The following is a 22,239-nucleotide window of genomic DNA, read 5'->3' as shown; positions in this document are numbered from 1 at the left end:
AGAGTGAAACAGAGATCTCAAGGCAAAGCAGGTCACTACTAAAAGGATGAAATAAACCTTAACTTAGGAGATACAGGGAGTGTACAGAGCGGGTGATTTGACTGTCTTGTTAATAATCATAAATCAGATTGGCCAGCAACTCTATCGTGACATCAGCATTCTCTTGGAGTGGTGGCTACTCCAGGAGTACAGATAGTCCTACTATGCCTAGGAGCACAGGGAAGTCTGGTGTTGAAGATCTTGGTGAGGAGATTTAAGTGGAGAGGGGAAATAGGTTCAGAAGGCCAGGCACCCGCAACATTTGCTTCTCCACTTTTTTGTCCAATACCATCCCATCTTTCTAAAAATGTCAAGCTATGGGCCTCCACCTAATACAGATAAGCTTCTAATAACAGTGAGATGTTGGCATTAAATGGTGTTTAATTGATCACTTAAAGACCTCAGTAGTTTCAATGGCAGGTGAATCATTCAGTGATTTCCCTACCACTTCCATTGCATCCCCAGGACGCAAACTCTTCAGGATGAATCGGTGAGTTAGGAGAGTGTGATAAAGCCACCCATTGAATTTTGTCTGCCCCTGCTTTCAAACCCACTGAAGGAAACATAATTTCCATTATTATTTGTTTAGTAATTGCAAGTAAAATGGACTGTTCATATCATACAAAATACTAACATTTACTTCAACAAGCTGGGATTTACAATTTTTCAAATAATTTCCTTTAGAATTCATAAATAGTTCTAAACAGAAATATTGAATAAGTTCTGTTCTTATCATAGTCCTATCAGAGGATTACAGAATTAGGTTTTACACAAGTTGGCAGTTTTCACCAATGTTGATGGTATACACATTTTGCAATACCACTGGTTAAAAATCTGCTTATCATTACAAAGTATGGTTCACAGAAACAAGAAGTTGAAGCTTTTCATCTTGCGCTCATCAGAACTAGGATGCAAGAAAAGTTGTGCTTCTTTGCTTCATTTTAGCAACATTCAAGTGATATGCTATCAAGCAATTATTTAAATTTATTTATAAATATTGAATTATTTAAATTATTTATTAGCACTACCAAATGAATACTGATTTTGTTAATTGTTACATTGGTGAAGATTTGCCTAGAATCATGTGTGTTGCTAAAGTAGCAATACACTATATAAGCAGTCCTAAATTATGTCACCTGCTTCCATGGATAATCTCCCATTAAGAGGTTATATTACTTAAGACACTGATCTAATGCTTCATCATTTGCAAAGTTCTAAAATCATATTGTCAATACAATAAAGAAAATTTGAATTTCAGTGCACTCAATTTTCATCATAGTTGAAATCCTATATTGTCCACCACTACAGTAACAGTTGCATTTAGTTTGCAATTAATTTTGATAACTGCAGCATGCCAATAAGTATCCGATTCCACCTGTGAGTAGCTGCAATGCAGCCTGTCATAAAAAAAACATTTTGCCTGATCATGTTTGGGTGGAGCCACATAATACCCACCCCTGCCAAAGGGCTTTCATTATAAGATCAGGTGTAGAGGCTCAGCTCTTGGTGTGTTGAGTTACATGTCTTGAACCAATTTAGCCAATTTCTGAAGCACATATGAATGTCATTAGATCTTTATTGTAATGTGTTAGAGTTCCTGAATAGGTTGATGATTTAAAATAGAAACACTATCAATGGAAAGAATAAAAGGACAGGATTTCACATTTTAAGGCATTTACTCTAAAATGCAAACTAAAATCAACACAACAAAAAAACACTACATAAAAAGTAACTAAAAACAAGCAAAAGAATAGATAATCACCCATTAACTAACTAAGGCAACCAAAATATTCTTTATGATATGTTTTTACTGCACACCAAACTTTCAGCAGACATTAATGCTGAGATGACGATCCAAGCCCTTTCTTTCTCTCACCAGGACCTGTGCTAAGTTAAGGTCTCCAGTGGTCTTCAGAAATCATTCCATTGATCCTTCTGAGTATTCCCAAATCGACTTCCACCAACAAGGCCACTTTGGTGACTCCCTGTTCCTTAAATTCCTTGAACATTTCTTTGGAACCCTTCTTTGAAAAAAGAATCAGACTTCCCACTATCCTGCTACACAGAAATAATTGTTACCTCTGCTCTTCACAGCAGCAGCTATTTCTGTCTCCCGCTCTGTGGCTGGAATTGACAATGTGGGTCTTGCCTGTTGACTGGAGAGCCAGTGAGAGACCTACAGTCATCTTCTAAGGAAGGACTACATGATCCTCTGGCAATCAGGCAGTTCTGTAGACACTGACATGCCATCTTTGGGAATTAGATACCCAAGTGTAGAGGTATTGCTCACTCGGAGATGCAGGTAATCAGAAAACTGCAGCTCCTAAGCTCAGCTCCTGAACTCCGCAGGAGGACCTGGTTGGCTGAAGAGCAGCTCTGAGGTTCAAGGATCCAGCAACAATATATGTGATTTGTGAGGGGTGGGTGGTACAGGGGTCATGCTTTCCAGGCACTGGGTTCATTGGAGAACGGGGGCAAGGTTGTGACTCTCAGGAACCACTGACTGATGTTCAGTCTCTCAATCACTTCCTGCCTCTGGTTAAGTGTTCCCACAAAACAGTCCCAACTTCTCCAATGTATTTTCATAAGAGAAGACCCCCATATCTGGAACTAGGTGTCGTTTTTGTTGTATTGAGTATTAGGTTCTGCAAGGGGTGATGCTGAGAACTGCACTAAAAATTGTCCTGTATGATGATGTCATATTGTTACGATCTCAGCTGATGGATACTGGGCAAGTTAGATTCCAGAGTGACTCGACAGACCATAACTTTCATTTTTAGAGTTTGATTCCTGTCATGATTAGCCAATGAACATGTTCACATAAAACTTCCAGTCTTTTTTAATCACACAAAATTAAAAAAAAAACCTTAAAGTGATCAGCAAATGAAAGATTCATCTTAGTTCCTGCATCCCAGTGTAGGAACACTCACATCTTAAACTCTTTAATTTATTACTTAATTGATTCTTCACAGTTGTTTTGGCATTTTTGGGTCAGGCATCCTGAAAATTTCTCCATAAATTCCCATGCTTGGATAGCTAAATGCTTTTAAGACTTCACAAACTAATCTTCTGCTGATATTAAACTAATTTTCTAAGGTGCAACATGATTCTGAACTGAACTCATATTATCAGTAAGTATGGGTCTGTCTTCCTGCATGTCAACTCTGTAAAACTTCTTCATTTAAATTTAAAGGTATCCTTCTAGACACTTCATTAAATCCACATGCTTTTATGAAAATGTCTATAGCCCAAATGACTTCCTAACCTTTTTTAAAAAAGTTACTTTTTCAGAGCAGAATCTGCAAATCTACCTCATCTCTACTTTAAAATGGAAATTCTCAAATGAAAATAACTTATTAGAAACATTTATCAAAATATGGACTTTGGATCTCAAAGGAAAGTTTATTTTTATTCTTTCAGGTGATGTGATTGTTGCTGGCTAGGCCAATATATTTAGCCCCTAATTAGTTGCGCTTGAGAAAGTGGAGGTGAATTACCTTCTTCAACTGCTGTAATCCATTCAGTGTAAGTTGAGGGGGAGTGGGGAGTTCCAGGATTTTGACCCAGTGACAGTGAAGGAACAGTGATATGTTTCCAAGAGTGGATGATGAGTAGCTTGGAGAGGAACATGCAAGTGGTTGGGTTTCCATGTATGTGTTGCCTTTATCCTTATAGATGGCAGTAGTTATAGGTTTAGAAGGTACTGATTAAAGAATTTCGGTGAATTTCTGTAGTGCATCTTGAATATGGCCCACACTGTCCTTGGGATGTGGATGGACTGAATGAAGAGTGGTGCTATTTGAGGGACTGCTTTGTTATGGATGTTCACAAGTTTCTGAAGAGTTGTTGGAGCTGCACCCATCCAGATAAGTGGGGAGTATCCATCACACTCCTGATTTGTGCTTTGTAGTTGCTAGACAAACTTTGAAAACACAGGAAGTGAGTTGCTTACTGCAGGATTTCTAGCCTCTAGCTGGCTCTTGTAGACACCATATTTAGCTGGCTAATCTCATTCAACTTTTGGTGAACCTGGTAATCCCAAGGATATTGACAGGTGGAGTTACAATGCATATAATACCTTTGAACATAGAGAGAGGTGGCTGAATTCTCACCTGTTATAGAGGGTAATACTTCGGCACTTAAGTAGTGCAAATGTTACTAGATCCTCATCAGTTTAAACTTGGAAGTAGTCCAGTTCTTGTTGCCTATATAATTGGACTGCTTCAGTATCTGACAAATTGTAAATGGTCGAACAGTGTGGTGCTGGAAAGGCACAGCTGGTCAGGCAGCATCCGAGGAGCAGGGGAGTTGATGATTCAAGTACAAGCTCTTCATCTAGGGCTTATGCCCGAAACATCGACTCTCTTGCTCCTCGGATGCTCCTTGACTGGCTGTGCTTTTCCAGCACTACACTTTTCAATTCCGATCTTCAGCAGCTGCAGTCCTCATTTTCTCCAATTTGTGAATGGTGCTGAGCATTGTGCAATCATCAGGAAATATCCCCAAATTTGATCCTATAATGGAAGGAGGTCACTGATAAAGCTGCTGAAAAGTTGGGTCTCAGACATTCCATGAAGGATCTTCTGTAATAATATCCTGGGGAAAAAAAATCACACCAATCATCCTTTATGCCAGGTATGACACCAACCATTGGACAATCTTCCTTCTGATTCCTATTGGTTCCAACTTTGCTATGGCTGCTTGATGTCACAATCGGTCAAATATGGCCTCAATGTCAAGGACAATTGCTCTCACTTCCTGTCTGAGTTCAACCCTTTTACTCATTTTTTAACAAAGGCGATTAAGGGCTGAGTGACTCTGGCAAAATATAAACTAAGCATCAGAGGGTTGTTATTGCTGAGCAGGTGCCGCTTGATGGCTCTGTTGATGGCATCTTTCGTCGATTTACTGAAGCTCGAGAGTAGACTGATTGGGCAATAATTAGCTGGGTTGAATATGGTCTACCTTTAATATACTTGCTAAACCAACGAAATTTTCCACATTGTCAGGTAGATACCATCATTCACAACTAGATATTGCAGGACTTTAGAGCTTAGGCCTGATTCATTTGTTGTGGAATCACTTAGCCCTGTCTATCACTTGTTGCTTATGCTGCTTGGAATTCAAGTAGTCTTGGGTTGTGGTTTCAGAAAACGTTAGCGCCAGGAGCAGCTAATCTCAGCTCTGAACTACATTAAGCCTTGCTGCCACCTTCCACGGTTGGGTAAATATTTGAAGTAAAAAAAGTTCGCATAAGTATGAGAAAAGAATAGATGAGTGGATGTTTGAAGAAATGGAGAGGTAACAACTGTAAAGTGGTACAGCAGCAGAGGGATTTGGATGTACAGTATATGTGTACAAATCATTATACGTGGCAGGGCCAGTTAATGTGACATTCTGCATCCAGGCTTAATTAATGGAGTATAAGGTACAAGAGCAAAAAAGTTATATTGAAATTAAATAGGACACTGGTTTGAAGTCCATTGAACCATTGTGTCCCGTACTTGGATTTAAGGAAAGGTGTGAAGGCATTTGAGAGAATGCAGAAAAGGTATATGAGAATGGTTCCAGAGATTAAGAATTTGAGTTTTGATGATAGATTGGAGAAGGTGAAACTGTCTTCCTTGGAGAAGGGATGTTTTTGATGAGATTCAATGGAAGTACTCGCAATCACAAGAGGTCTGAACAGAGTAAATATGGAGAAAATATTCCCAATCAAAGAAAAATCAAGAATGAGGAGGCATTGATTCAAAATGATGAGTAAAAAAATCAAAAGTAATATAATGAAAATCTTCATGCAGTGAATAGCTAGAATGGGATGCACTATCTGAGAATGTAGCTTCAATCAAGGCATTCAGAAGGGAATTAGATGGCTATTTGAAAATGAACAATGTTAACAGTTATGGGGAGAAGCAGAAGGGCACTTAGAGAGATGCTCTTTGGGCATTGACACACACATGATGGGTCAAATGGCCTCCTCCTATACTGTAATAATTCTGTGATTCTGTGAATTCTTTCAAAGAGCCAGCACAGGCCCATGAGCTGAATAGTTTCCTTCTGTACAGTGTCATTTCATGCTTTTATGATCCAACAAAGTGCTTGCATGGGGTTTATGTGTTTATGTAGTCCCTTTTAACAGGAAAATATTCCATCCACAGTCTTCCATTGGTAAATGAATCAAACATGTGGCAGGCACTATATTTGGAAGGATCAGCAGCTTCCCTGAAAGGCACTATTTACTGAACAGGACAAAGAATATCTAAAATATTTCCTTCATTCACAATATTAAAAATCAATGCATGCTATTATTAATGTACTCATATTTCACAATACCTATGCTGAATAAATTTCAGGTTTACTAATGAAGCACAGCCTCAAAGTACAGCAAGGGTTTTGTTTCATAGTATTTTTATTCCCAATACAACAGCTTGTCTCTGCATAGTGTTCTATTGCAGAGTCTGCCAGCTTGCAAAAATACCTGCCAAATTGATTTAGAAGCTTGCTTTAGCAATTATTTGGTCTCATTGCTTTATTGCTTTCAGAGGAAATGTTAGCAGTGTTATTCAATAACACAGAATTGCCACTCGTGATTCAGAACCAGTTACTCTGTGTTCGTCCTTTTAAGTCATGATATCCTCATTGGGATTTTGACTAGTGTATCTGAACTGAATGCCACATGTTTTCTGAACATGGAAAAATAGTCTATTATTGCTTTCCGCATATATTGAATTACTGTTTCTGCCAATCTTGATTTTCATTGAAATTACTACAAAAAGAGTACTATGGACCAATTTACCTAATTCTTATTTACCTTCCAGTCCAACCACAGAAAATGCTTGGACATTTGCACAGCCAAATGCAATACAAGCAATAGGAGTTATGGTATTTGGTAAGTCTTAAATATTGATTCTATTATTTAATTATCTTCAATGTAGCTGTCATACTTCAATTCAAACTGTTACTGATTAATGATTAAACAAATAATTGTTAAAAGTATAAACTGCCTTGATTTTCTTTAGTAATACAAACCTGTAGATAATATTAATTATGTGGGATTTGAAGAAATTATTTTATAATGTATCTGTCTTTTTGCAATGTCTATACTTTACCAGCGAAAGTCTTTGTGTCCGAAACACTCCGGATTAGATGTTTCTCGACCTATTAAAAACATGCGGGAATTCAGCATCCCATACATTACTTGTCTAACATAGTAAATAAGTTTCTAACTGGTGCTCCACCACTGAAAGGAAGGTGTTCCATTGTGAAAGAGCTTCTTCATGACTCAGGAACAGAGAAAAAACGTCTGGGAGAGAGGAAGTGAGAAGACAGGAGAAAGGAGCAGCACATAAGCTGTTAACAGTGGCCAAAGCCTCAACATTTAAACACTTTCTATGATGATAATATTCACAGATATATGGACAAGAACAATCCTCCTCTGTACATAAGACAGGAATTCCTCAAAAAGGATGGTTCAGGTGGTTGAAGAGTGTTGTCTCATGCAGTCCATGCTGAATCACCTATACCACAAATAAACACATTTAATTGACACCTCTATTTCAGACAAGTGAAGTGAATACATAATTTCAACGCAGATTCTGAAATCTTGAAGTATGATGCATTGCCAATCAAAACAGATCTGTCACTTAACCTACATTTCAAAGCATCATCAGATTGGAACATGTGGAGATGAAAATAACTTTTGAAATTAATCAATAGTCTGTTAAAATAATTATCTTCTTTATGTAAGTTAGCTCGCTGAGCTTGAAGGTTTGTTTTCCGACATTTTGTCACCATGTTTAGGTAACATCATCAGTGAGAGTCCCTGTGAAGTGCTGGTGGTATGTTCTGCCTCTCTATTTATATTTATACTTATATTTATAGGTCTTAGTTTCTTAAGGTGGGTGATGTCATTTCCAGTTATTCTTTTTCAAAGGAAGATAGATAGGGTCTAAATCAAGCTCAGCGAGCTAACTTACATACTTATCATCAACCTGAGCTAAAATCTTCTCAAAAATCACTAATTATCTTATTTTAAATGTTGGAGGATATATTCCACCAGGTTCATAAGTAAGCACTGAAGGAAGCTCTATAGTTCCTTGTTAGACACAGCAAGGAGAATAGAGGTTTTGGTTAGGAATTGTAGCCAACTTGATAGCTGTTGTAACCTTCTCCAACCTACCCTTTCCCATTAGACATTAATAAACTCATTGAACTTTTATGCAATCCAGATGCATTCATAGTTACTTTCTTTGTAAAAACCCTCTATTACCAGGTTTATCACATGCAATGTTCAAAAATTATGATGGTCAGACCGGAACATACAGGACAGAAATTTCTGCTTCATTTAGGATTTAAAGTGCAAGTTATGAATCTTATCGATGAGTGGTGACTACCTTATTTCTGTGCATTTTCATCTCCTTAATAGCTTAATTTATGTCATTTTAATGAAGCTCACAACTATCTTCGCCTTACCTGAGAAACTAGATGGTGCCAATGTCCAACATGAAAGTCCAACTTGGCAGCAGCAGCAGTTCACTGATTGCTTCTCTAGACACTCAAGCAACTCTGTCTTCTCTGCAACGTCCTTCCAAGCTCCATGGACAGCATCTTTATCCAACCTTTATCCATGCAATGGGCATCATTAAACCACCAGCCTCAGCACATCAACATGGATGGTTTCTGACAAATTCACACATCACTTCTGACCTGAGGAACACATGACTTGCATGCTTCAGCAAGATAACTTTGGCTGCAGATTCATCTCATGCATCTACACAGGAAGCATCTTATGGTTCTTAGCTTACTTTCTTAGTGTTTACTCACTCACTTGGATATACTTCCCCTTATTTTCCATGGCCTGACCACATTCCTGTTTTATTTTTATGCCAGAGTAAGATGAATAGCTTTTGAAGTTCATTCATTGCTTATCTACCATCATCTCTTTAAATAATGTTCCTCAATTTACCATAGTTAGCTCGCGCTTTATACCATCAGTATTTCCTTTAGTTAAATTCAGGCCTCTAGCCTCAGAAACAACTATGTCACTGTCCACCTTAATGAAGAACTCAATCCAATTATGGTTACTCACTCTTAAGATGCCATAGACAAGTAGATTATGAATTATTCCTTCTTCATTACACAATACTAGTCAAGGATGGATGGCCTTGTTTCTAATTGGTTCCACAATGTATTGATTCCTAAAATGATCCTGTATGCAGTCAAAGAATTCTTCCTCGATGGTTTTGCTACTGATTTGATGTGTCCAATCTATGTGGAAATTGAATTTGCCTGTAATTACAGCTGCACCTTGATTACAGACATTCCTGATTTCTGTTTTAATGCCTGCCACATAGTACTACTGCATTTTGGGGGTTTAGATACAACACCCACTATTATATCCTACCCCTTTGGTTTGCTAAACTCAACCCATACAGATTCCATTTCACCATATCCTTCTTTACAATTGCATTAGTTTCCTTTTTAAACAACAGTGCCACCCATCTCCTTTTCCTTTGCATCTGTCCTTTTTAGAAACAGAAAACCACTGGATATTCAGTTCCCATTCCTGGTCACACTACAACCACATCTATATTTTATCAACTATATCATACCTGTTTAGGTCCATTTGCACAGCTAATTCATCTGCTTTATAGAGAATGCTCAGTGCATTAAGGCACAAGGCCTTAAGGCTTGTCATTTTGGTATTACTTATCACATCTTCTGTGGCCCTGCTTGATTCCAGCAGTTGAATTCATTGCCAGTCACTTTTACACCATATGACCATAAGATGTCAGAGCAGAATTAGGTCATTTGGCCCATTAAGTCTCTTCCATCAATCGATCATGGTTGATATGTTTCTCAAATACATTCTCTTGCCTTTTTCTTCTGTAACCTTTTATCTTCTTACTAATCAAGAACCTATCTATCTTTGTCTTAAATGCACTCAATGACTTGACCTCCACAGCCCTCTGTTCCACAGATTAACCACCCTCTGGCTGAAGAAGGTGTTCATCTCAGTTCTAAATGCTTGTCCCTTCACTGTGAGCTTACGCCTCAGGTCCTAGTCTCTCTCACTAGTGATAACATCTCTATGTCCACACGATCCAGGCCTCTCAGTACATAGTAAGTTTCAATCAGATCCCTTCTCATCCTTCTAAATTCCACTGAGAATAGACCAAGAGTCTTCAACCGGTTCTCATATGACACGCTCTTCATTCCTGGGATCATTCTTGTAAAACCCCACTTGATCCTCTCCAAACACCAGCACGTTCTTCCTTAGGTATAGGGTCCAAATCTGCCCTATTGCAATATTGCAAATGCAGTCTGACCACAGTCTAATACAGATTCAGCAGCACATCTTTGGTCTTCTAATCTAGCCCTCTTGAAATAAATGCCAATATTGCATTCAACTTCCAAACCGCCAACTGAACCTGTATGCACCTTAAGACAGTTATGATCTAGGACTCCCAAGTCACTTTGTGTTTTAGATTTCCAAAGCCTTTCCCTGTTAAGAAAATAACCTATACCTCTACCCTTCCTACCACAGTGTATAACCTCATATTTACCCAAATTGTATTCCATCTTCCACTTGTTTGCCCACTCGCCCAGCCTATCCAAGTCTTTCTGCAACCTCCCCACTTCTTCACCACTATCCGTCCCTCCATCTATCTTTGTGGTCATCTGCAAACTCAGCAACAATGCCCTCAGTCCCTTCGTCCGGATCATTAATGTATAGCCGGAATAGCTTTGGTCCCAACACAGATGCCCATGGAATTGAACTATTGACTGGCTGTCATCCTAAAAAAGATCCCTTTACCCCTACTCTCTGTTCTCTGCCAGTCAGTCAATCCTTTATCCAGGAGAAAGTGAGGACTGCAGATGCTGGAGATCAGAGCTGGAAATGTGTTGCTCGAAAAGCACAGCAGGTCAGGCAGCATCCAAGGAACAAGAGAATCAACGTTTCGGGCATGAGCCCTTCTTCAGGAATGAGGAAAGTGTGTCCAGCAGGCTAAGATAAAAGTTAGGGAGGAGGGACTTGGGGAGGGGCATTGGAAATGTGATAGGTGGAAGGAGGTCAAGGTGAGGGTGATACATGGGGTGGTTGGGTTGGTTGGTCCAGGTGTCCCAGAGGTGTTCTCTGAAATGTTCCACAAGTAATCCTTTATCCATGCCAGTATCTTACCCCTAACACCATGGACTCCATTTAACAGGCTTGTGTGTGGCACTTTGCCAAAGGCCTTTGAGAAATCCAAATAGATCATGCCCACTGGCTCTCCTTTGTCAAACATGCTTGTTACCTCCCCAAAGAATTTCCAACAGATCTGTCAGGCATCTTATTTTATTATGCACTCCCAAGAACTCAGTAATTGCATCCTCAATAATGGACTCTAAAATCTGACCAATGACTGAGGTCAGGCTAAACAGCATATCATTTCCTGTCTCTGCCTCCCTCCCTTCTTAAACAGGGGCATTGCATTAGCCATTTTCCAGTCAGCTGAGACCCTCCCTGACTTCAGTCATTCCTAAAAAAAATCACCATCAATGCCTTCATCATGTTGGCAACTAAATGTTCCAGAATGCAGGTGCTTCAGTCAGGACAGAGAGGGAAGTAAAAGGTGGGGGGTGGAGGATTTGCATTGCTGGTCAGGGATGATATCATGGCTGTGCTAAAGGAGGACACCATGGAAGGCTTCAGCACTGAGGCATTATGGGTAGAGCTGAGAACTAAGAAGGGTGCAGTTGCATTGTTGGGGCTGTATTACAGACCTCCCAACAGTGAGTGAGAGGTAGAAGAACAAATAGGTAAACAGATTATGGTAAGATGTAGAGACAACAGGGTGGTGGTGATCGGTGATTTTAATGTTCCCAACATTGACTGGGATAGACTTAGTATCAGAGGTTTGGATGGGGCAAAATTTGTAAGGAGCACCCAGGAAAGTTTTCTAGAGCAGTATGTCAATAGTCCAACAAGGGAAGGGGCCATATTGGACCTGGTGTTGGGGAATGAACCATGCCAGGTTGTAAAAGTTGCAGTGGGAGATTTATTTGGGAATAGTGACCACAATTCTGTAAGTTTTAGAATATTCGTAGACAAAGATGAGAGTGGTGCCAAGGGACGAATACTAAACTGGGCCAAGGCCAATTATATCAAAATTAGGCAGGAGCTTGGAAATGTGTATTGGTTCACATTTGATATGTGGGAGGTTTTCAAAGATGGGTTGAAGATAGTGCAGGATAGGCAAGCCCTTTGATAACAGGGGATAGGAAAGGCAAGATTCATGAACGTGGATGACAGGAGAAATCGTGCATCTAGCCAAGAGGAAAAGGGAAGCGTACATAAAGTCCAGGCAGCTAAGAACAGAACGGGCCTTGGAGGAATATTGGAAAAATAGGACCAGTCTTAAATGAGGAATCAAGTGGGCGAAAAGGGGTCATGAAATAACTTTAGTGAGCAGAATTAAGGAGAATCGCAAGGCCTATTATTCTTATATAAGAAGCAAAAGTGTAACCAGAGAAAGGGTTGGTCCACTAAAGGGTAAGGAAAAAAGATTGTGTGTCAAACCTGAGAAAATGGATGAGATTTTCATTGATTACTTTGCATCAGTGTTGCTGAGGGAGTTGAGAGAGGAAATAGTTGGGGGCCTGACAGATATCTTTGTAGCATCCTGAAAGACAGGTGGGGTGCCAGAGGACTGGAGGGTTGCCCATGTTGTCCCCCTGTACAAGAAGGGTAGTAGGAATATTCTAGGTAACTACAGACCAGTGAACCTGATGTCAGTGGTGGGAAAGTTGCTGGAGAAGGTACTGAGGAAAAAAACTTTTTATATTTGGAAAAGAATGGGCTTATCAGTGATAGGAAACATCGTTTTGTGCGGGGTAGATCGTGCCTTACCAACTTAATAGAGTTCTTTGAGGAAGGGACCAAGATGATAGGTGAAGGAAGGGCTGCAGATGTCATATACATGGATATTAGTGAGGCGTTTGATAAGGTTCCACATGGTAAACTAATGGAGAAAGTGAAGTCACATGATGTGCAGGATGTTCCAGCTAGGCGGATAAAGAACTGGTTGAGCAACCAGAGACAAAGAGTAATAGTTGAAGGGAGTTTCTTGAAATGGAGAAAGGTGACCAGTGGTGTTCCACAGAGATCAGTGCTGGGGCCACTGTTGTTTGTAATATACATAAATGATCTGGAAGAGGGCATTGTTGGTCTGATCTGTAAGTTTGCAGATGACATGAAAGTTGGTGGAGTAGCAGAAAGCATAGGGGACTGTCAAAGAATACAGGAAAATATAGATAGACTGGAGAGTTGGGCAGAGAAGTGACAGATGGAATTCAATCCAGGAAAATGTGAGATGATGCATTTTGGAAGGTCTAATTCTAGAGCGAACTATACTGTGAATGGAAGAGCCTTGGGAAAAGTTGATGAGCAGAGGTATCTGGGAGTTCAGGTCCATTGTACCCTGAAGGTGGCTGCACAGGTGGATAGAGTGGTTAAGAAGGCATATGGTATGCTTGCCTTCATCGGGTGGGGTATTGAGTATAAGAACTGGCAGGTCATGTTAAAATTGTACAAGACTTTGGTTCGTCCTCATTTAGAATACTGTGTACAGGTCTGGTCGCCACATTACCAAAAGGACGTGGACACTTTGGAGAGAGTGGAGAGAAGGTTTGCTAGGACGTTGCCTGGTATGGAAGGTGCTAGCTATGAAGAGAGGTTGAGTAGGTTAAGATTGTTTTCATTAGAAAAAAAGGAGATTGAGGGGGGACCTGATTGAGGTCTACAAAATCATGAAGGGTATAGACAGGGTAGATACAGATAAATTTTTTCCCAGGATGAGGGATTCAATAATGAGAGGTCACGAGTTCAGGGTGAGAGGTGAAACATTTAAGGGGGTTATACATGGCAGTACTTTACACAGAGGGTGGTAGGTGCCTGGAATGTGTTGCCAGTAGAGACAGGCACGGTAGATTCATTTAAGATGTCTCTGGACAGATGCATGAGTGCCTGGAATGTGTTGCCAGCAGAGGTAGTAGAGACAGGCACGGTAGATTCATTTAAGATGTCTCTGGACAGATGCATGAGTAGGTGGGGAGCAGAGGGATACAGATGCTTAGGAACTGGACAATAAGCTTAGACCGTGGATTTGGATTGGCTCAGGCTTGGAGGGCTGAAGGGCCTGCTCGTGGGCTGTAAATTTTCTTTGTTCTTTGTTCAGCTATCTCTTCATAATTCACACAACACTAGTTTATAATCATGATTAGCGTGGTGCTGGAAAAGCACAGCAGGTCAGGCAATATCCCAAGGAGCAGGAAAATCGATGTTTCGGGCATAAACACTTCATCAGGAATGAGGCTGGAAACCTTGGGGATGGAGATAAATGGGTGGGTTGTGGGGCTGGGGAGAAGGTAGCTGAGAGTGCAATAGGTGGGTGGAGGTGGGGGCAAAGGTGATAGGTCAGAGGGAAGGGTGGAGTGAATAGATCAGAAGGAAGATTGACAGGTGGGACAGGACACGAGGACGGTGCTGAGCTGGAAAGTTAGAACTGGGGTAAGATGGGGGAAAGGGGAAATGAGGAAACTGGTGAAGTCCACATTGATGCCATGGAGTTGAAGGGTCCAGAGGCAGAAGATGAGACGTTCATCCTCCAGGCATCGGGTGGTAAGGGAGTGGTGATGGAGGAGGTCCAGGACTTGCATGTCCTCGGCAGAGTGGGAAGGGGAGTTGAAATGTTCAGCCACAGGGTGGTTGGGTTGATTGGTGCGGGTGTCCCGGAGATGTTCTCTAAAGTGCTTTGCAAGAAGGCGTCCAGTCTTCCCAATGTAACGGAGACTGCATCGGGAGTAGTGGATACAATAAATGATGTGTGAAAGTGCAGGTGAAACTTTGATGGATGTGGAAGGCTCCTTTGGGGCCTTAGATGGAGGTGAGGGAGGAGGTGTGGGTGCAGGTTTTGCAATTCCTGCGGTGGAAGGGGAAGGTGCTAGGAGGGAAGGGTGGGTTGTTAGGGGGCGCGGACCTGATGAGGTAGTCACAGAGGGAACGATCTTTACGGAAAGCAGATAGAGCTGGGGAGGGAAATATATCCCTGGTGGTGGGGTCCGTTTGTAGGTGGCAGAAATGTTGGTGGATGATGCGATTTATACGGAGGTTGGTGGGTTGGAAGGTGAGGACCAGGGGACTTCTGTCCTTGTTGCAGTTGGAGGGGTGGGTTTTGAGGGTGAAGGTGCGGAACGTGGATGAGATGCGTTTGAGGGCATCTTCAATCATGTGGGAGAGGAAATTGCGGTCTTTAAAGAAGGAGGCCATCTAATGTGTTCTGTGGTGGAAATGGTCCTCCTGGGAGCAGAAGCAGCGGAGGCAAAGGAATTGGGAATAGGGGATTGCATTTTTACAGGAGGCAGGTGGGATGAGGTGTAATCCAGGTAGCTGCAGGAGTCGGTGGGTTTGTAGAAAACGTCAGTGTTGAGTCGGTCACTGTTGATGGAGATGGAGAGGTCCAGGAAGGGGAGAGAGATGTCAGAGATAGTCCAGGTGCATTTAAAGTCAGGATGGAATGCATTGGTGAAGTTAATGAACAGTTCAACCTTCTCGTGGGAGCACGAGGTGGCGCTGATACAGAGGAAATGGTGGAGACTGTTGCCGGTGTAATTCCGGAAGATAGATTGTTCTACGTAGCTGACAAAGAGACAGGCATAGCTGGGGCCCATGCGGGTGCCCATGGCTATCCTTTTTGTCTGGAGGATGCGGGAGGATTTTTTCCTGACGAAGGGCTTATGCCCGAAACGTCGATTTTCCTGCTCCTCGTATGCTACCTGACCTGCTGTGCTGACTCAAGATTGATCTGACTCACACCTTTAAGGCATTGTCTGAGCTGAGATGTTACCTTTTGATATAAAACCTTAAATTATCTTGAGAATGTGACTTAACAGAAGTTCTGGGATTTACATATTAATGAACCAAACCAGCAAATCCATTGTAAAAGATGTAAGACTTAACAATCTAGGTTTGTTTAATATATCATTGCATCAATGTAATCTTTTGCTATAAATTCTGTGTCTTATGGTCCTGCTTCACAACTACCTGAAGAAGCAGCACTTCGAAAGTTAGGGCTTCCAAATAAACCTGTTGGACTATAACCTGGTATTGTGTGATTTTTAACTTTGTCCACCCCAGTCCAACACCGCTCCTCCAAATCATGGCTTCAGAACTCTGCAGTGTAGTCCATCTGGTCTGGATGATTTATCCACCTTCAGGCCTTTCAGCTTCCCTAGCACCTTCCCCTTAGTGATGGCCACTATCGTCACCTCGGTCTCTGATTCATTTGATAAGCTGCTGGTGTCTTCCACTGTGAATACTGATGCAAAGTACTTATGCAATTCACTTTGGTAGCCGATTGGTGTCTAAATGGAAATACATTGCAAAAGGGGGAGGTGCAATGGGACCTCGTGCGCCAGTCACTAAAAGTAAGCCTACAGGTGCAGCAGGTGGTGAAAAAGGCAAATGGTATGTTGGCCTTCATAGTGAGAGGATTCAAATTCAGGAGCAAGAATATCTTGTTGCAGCTGGAAGAGACCACACCTGGAGTATTGTGTGCAGTTTTGGTCTCTTATCTGCAGAAAGATATTCTGGTTATTGAGAGAATGCAAAGAAGGTTTACCAGACTGTTTTCTGGAATGACAAGACTGACATTTGGGGAGGGATTGGATCAGTTAAGATTATTTTCACGAGAGTTAGAAAAATGAGGGAGATCTCATAGAAACCTATCAAATTCTAAGAGAACCAGACAGCACAGATGCAGAAAGGATGTTCTCAATGACTAGGAACTCCAGAACTAGGGGTCATAGTCTCAGGATAAGGGACAGGCCTTTTAAGACAGATGAAGAGGAATGTCTTCACCCGAGAGTGGTGAGCCTGTGGAATTATTGGCCATTAGAAATTCTTGAGGCCAAAATATTTAAGATTTTCAAGAAAGATTTCATAATAGTTTTTAGGACTAAAGGAATCAAAGGATATGTGGGAAATTATATCCCATAAGATTTGGGTTGGTAGTCTAGTAGCATAACCACATGTTCACCATACTGAGTATTTTTAGTTGGGATGTTCTGGAGAAATTTCTATGCTGTATTTAAGAAATGTGTTTCTTGTTGATATCCCACAAGATATTAAGTAAGAATGGAAATTTCCATATCAGTGCAAAATTGTATTTGATTTATTGGAACTATAGTTCTGATAGAATGCGATAATTCAGTTCTCGTGCAACCTTGCATTATGAGAAAATCACACAATAGCCACTCTATTTAAGTTAATGGGGCCTGAATCATGTTATAGCCAATACAGATAAGGAAAGTTTGTGTTCTACAAGCAACGGTCTAAATGCTTCAATCACATTAAAGCCGATTCATGTTGAAGAAACACACGTTATAGCAGAACGGACTGTACGTGCAATCTTAATGATTCAAGCAGACCAACTTATATATTTTGTTAAGTTCTTGACAATCATTATCATGCAACAAATATTTTCAATTGCAATGCTTCTGTGAATTCAATATCCTAATTTCCTAGATTGCTGTATGCTTGGTGGTAGCAATTTGTTCTCAGTAAAAAAGTATCATATTGTTTTCATGTTATTTCTAATTTCTTCATATTAAGTGTGATTGAAGGTTTCTTCCACTAAATCAATAGTCAAATTGATAGAAGATAATTAATAGAAATTCTAAGCTTAAGCAAAGAAAAAATTCTTTAGTTATTTTGCATCTATTCATGACCAATTCACAAAGATCTCGCCAAAAGCAGTGAAGCTTGTTTTTTTTCTGCATTGTTCTCTATAAAGTAAAATTCTTCTAGTAAATTCCTGTCTGGAAAAAGAAGAAAAGTTAATAGCTTTTACAAAAGCGCAAAAATGTTTGTTTGTTTGATCAAAATAAGAAATAGCATAATATTTATTAACATTTTATTCTGTGCTTACAGCTTTTGTTTGTCATCATAACAGTTTTCTAATTTATGGATCGTTAGAACAGCCTACGATAAACAACTGGTCTCGTATCACTCATGTGTCAGTGTTATTTGCCCTGATCATTAGTATGACATTTGCTGTGTGTGGATACGTTACGTTCACAGGTTATACACAAGGTAAGGAAGCAATTTAGCTTAAATAAAAATTCCAGAGGTAGGATTTCTGTCAGGGTTTCCTGATCTATTTCCAAAGGTTCACAGACGAATGGTAAAATCTTTGGATTAAGAATGCCAAAGGTCATTTATTTCATTTTCCTTGGGTTTCTACCATATTTCACAGTTGCTGAAGGAGATTGGATGAACCTCTGCAGAAATTACTGATAGAAATGTTGAGAATGATATTGATTTTATTTCATTTATGAGTTTGGTTGACTGTTAATAGTTTTTTAGTGTTCCTGCACTCTAAATCAACATTGATTTCAATTATCGATATATATACTTAAATGGAGAAAGTAAAAACTGACAGACTGACAATTTGAAGAAAACAGAATAAATGAAAGGAATGAGTCAAATGGCTGTCCTAAAGGCATTAAAGAAATAGGAAGAATGTTCTTTTAAACTTTAGCAACTATTCTTGGCCCTTCATTACTTATTTTGGATCATATTTTTGAACTCTGTACAACCAACACCACTTATCAAAGCACAATTAAAGTACAGAACATCCTCGATTATCCAAACGAGACCTGCAGGGAGTATTTTATTTGGATAACTGATTGTTCGTGTAACGTTTTTACAGGACCTTGAGATCTTGTTCAGATAATGTGAAATTCAGATAATTGATGTTCAGATAATCAAGGCTGTTCTGTACTCAGATGAACTTTCTTCAAACTACTTCCTTGGTAATGTCACAATTAATCCATATGGTTGAATTTTTCTCAACATTGCCTACTTTTGAGCATGAAGTTGAGGAAAAAAATGGCAAGTCGTATACATTTTTTGCAGGAATGTAGAATACAGAGGTAGTGGTGATGTTGACATTGCACAAGAAGATATGTTCTGGCACTATTAAGTGAATGTATGTAGCTCTAAGCATTTCATTGTAGGAAGGATATTAGGGGTGCACATCATTCACATAACAAGAAAGAGATGAGTTCAAGCAAAGCTAAGACTGGGACAGATAAGGGTGATCTCTGGAGATTGCCAAAATTATGAAAAATTAGATTAGATTAGATTACTTACAGTGTGGAAACAGGCCCTTCGACTCACCAAGTCCACACCGACCCACCGAAGCGCAACCCATCCAGACCCATTCCCCTACATTTACCCCATTCACCTAACACTACGGGCAATTTAGCATGGCCAATTCACCCAACCTGCATATTGTTTGGACTGTGGGAGGAAACCGGAGCACTCGGAGGAAACCCACGCAGGCACGGGGAGAATGTGCAAACTCCCCACAGTCAGTTGCCTGAGGTGGGAATTGAACCCGGGTCTCTGGCGTTGTGAGGCAACAGTGCTAACCACTGTGCCACCATGCCGCCTACAAACAGAAGTCATCCTTACATCACCGCATAGGGGAGCATCAACATGGGCCACAGTTAAGGAGGGACATTGCCCTCAAGCCAGATAGGACACGAACCTACAATCATAAAAAGTTATGAGAAGATAGATAATAACTTTCACAAGATGGTGAATTAAATTGTTTCAGGTTTCCAGTAGTTGTCTTTGAGTTAAATGAGCATTGCAAATCCCTCTCTTTAAGTGCTCACTCATTGGGAAATAATGAGCTGTTGCAACCTTCATGCATCTGCAGTAGCTAATAAAGGTAACCATCCTCAAAATACACTTTTGCAAGTAATCAGGAAGATCTTTTTGATGCAATTCCAAAAGGTCAGCTGCAGGACATGTTGCTGATACCAGCATTGAGGTGACCTGCCAGGAGGCTAACATGGGAAGGAATGCATATAAAAGGGTCATAAAGAATCATGCGGGATCAGTGGAGAGAGATGGCCAGATTGTGACCTCATACTGAACATCAGTCAGAAAAGGGGAATCAAAGCAGCTGGAAAGATGTATTCTATAATAAAAATGTCTGTCATTGATAGTGATTGCCTCCTCACATTCATGAAAAAGGAAAAGGGCAGCACAATGGCTCAGTGGTTAGCACTGCTGCTTCACAGTGCTAGGGACCTATGTTTGATTCCCACCTTGGGCGACCATCTGTGTGGGATTTGCACATTCTCCCCATGTCTGTGTGGGTTTCCTCTGAGTGCTCTGGTTTCCTCCCACAATCCAAAGATGTGCTGGTCGGGTGAATTGGCCAGGTTAAATTGCTCGTAGTGCTAGGTGTATTAGTCCGTGTAAATATAGGGTAGGGGAATGGATCTGGATGGGTTATTCTTCAGAGGGTTGGTGTGGACTTGTTGGGCCCAATGGCCTGTTTCCATACTGTAGGGAATCTAATCTAAAAAAACCATCAATTTCACAGTCATCTGTTGGAAGTGTTACTTCACTTACAGGAGAAAGTGAGGTCTGCAGATGTTGGAGATCAAAGTTGAAACTTTATTGCTGGAACAACACAGCAGGTCAGGCAGCATCCAGGGAACAGGAGATTCGACGTTTCGGGCACAGGCCCTTCTTCAGGAATGAGCAGAGAGTGTTCAGCAGGAGAAGATAAAAGGTAGGGAGGAGGGACTTGGAGGAGGGGCGTTGGAAATGTGATAGGTGGTAGATCCAACGCCCCTCCTCCAAGTCCCTCCTCCCTACCTTTTATCTTCTCCTGCTGAACACTCTCTGCTCATTCCTGAAGAAGGGCCTGTGCCCGAAACGTCGAATCTCCTGTTCCCTGGATGCTGCCTGACCTGCTGTGCTGTTCCAGCAATAAAGTTTCAACTTACTTCACTTACAGCCTTGTATGCAATACGCGAAAAAAACTTGACATTTTTTGGTGCAAATAGGTTCATGTGTTTTGCTGCATCTCATTTTATCCAAATGAAATGTCAACTTTTACATTCATACGAAAGCATGAAAGAACTATTGATGACAGATGATGGACCCTCAAAACTTAATTCTTAATGCCTTTGAGAAAAACCTTACAAGATTAAAGGGAAAGGCTATAGAAGGTATTGAAAGAGGAGGTTGACAATTGAACAGGATTTTAAAATTTATAAACCCCAACAAATCCAGCAAGCTGGAAGTCATCTTCTCAGAGACTGCATATGTCTATCACCATCTGACATGATATTTTGAACCTCCTGAGACACTTCTGTTCAGTTATGCAAAGGAAACTCAACTCTGCCTGTAGACATTGTGTTATGAGTATTGCTTCCTGTGAATCCTCTGTTGTTCCCTTCCATGCTGCATCTCGTTACGCTGCCCTCTGTTCTGCAGATCCAGAGGTCAATGTTCATGTGCTATTGCTGGACATCTGAGACTTCATCTGAGATCTGATCTAAGGTGGGATAAGGAGCACACTTTCTGGTATGGTAGTGCAGAAAATAATTTCCAAAGCATACAGCAAAAATTCAAAGTGTAGAAAGTAGCCTTTATGAACAAAACCTTTCCAAAGAACAGATAAGAAAGCAGCTATGAGTGAGGAGGTTGATTTAGTCCTCTTAGTCAATATTGTGTACTCATTTTTTTCCCCACTGTCAAATTTAATGAAGCCCATGAATCTCATAAATCTGTGATGAAGTGAAAAATATGAGCTCATCATCCTCATTGTTATTTCCTCTACAACTTAAAAAAGTGGCCATTTCTTACGTGTTTAAAAGCATCTTATGTGCATCCTCGCATGGCTGTGGAGCATGATTACAGACCTATATGTCTTTTCCCCATGCAGTGAAGGATGAGTTGACTGATTTTGTTGGGATTGCCCACATTTTGAGCTTGCCTGCCTGTAATCTTTCTCATTCAGAAGAACTAACACAATTTGAGATTTCTCCCCAGGTGGTTCTTTATAGAGATATTGATATTACTGGTTCCCCATGGGAGACTGATTAGCAAGGTTAGATCTCATGGAATACAGGGAGAACTAGCCATTTGGATACAAAACTGGCTTAAAGGTAGAAGACAGAGGGTGGTGGTGGAGGGTTGTTTTTCAGACTGGAGACCTGTGACCAGTGGAGTGCCACAAGGATCGGTGCTGGGCCCTCTACTTTTTGTCATTAACATAAATGATTTTGGATGCGAGCATAAGAGGTACAGTTAGTAAGTTTGCAGATGACACCAAAATTGGAGGTGTA

General features: G+C 40.7%; 1 protein-coding gene across 1 annotated transcript in view; it reads left to right on the top strand.

Moving 5' to 3' along the window:
• The window catches only part of slc38a11 (solute carrier family 38 member 11), an 85,835-nt gene that overhangs the window by 49,943 nt on the left and 13,653 nt on the right, over positions 1-22,239 (top strand). The window contains exons 8-9 of the mRNA XM_043694501.1: positions 6,858-6,928; positions 18,011-18,172. Of these exons, the coding sequence (XP_043550436.1) occupies positions 6,858-6,928; positions 18,011-18,172 (233 nt within the window). The remainder of the gene's footprint in view (positions 1-6,857; positions 6,929-18,010; positions 18,173-22,239) is intronic.

This window comes from Chiloscyllium plagiosum, chromosome 7 (assembly GCF_004010195.1).
Source record: "Chiloscyllium plagiosum isolate BGI_BamShark_2017 chromosome 7, ASM401019v2, whole genome shotgun sequence".
Taxonomy (NCBI): Eukaryota; Metazoa; Chordata; class Chondrichthyes; order Orectolobiformes; family Hemiscylliidae; genus Chiloscyllium; species Chiloscyllium plagiosum.
This window is presented reverse-complemented; position numbering and strand designations above follow the sequence as displayed.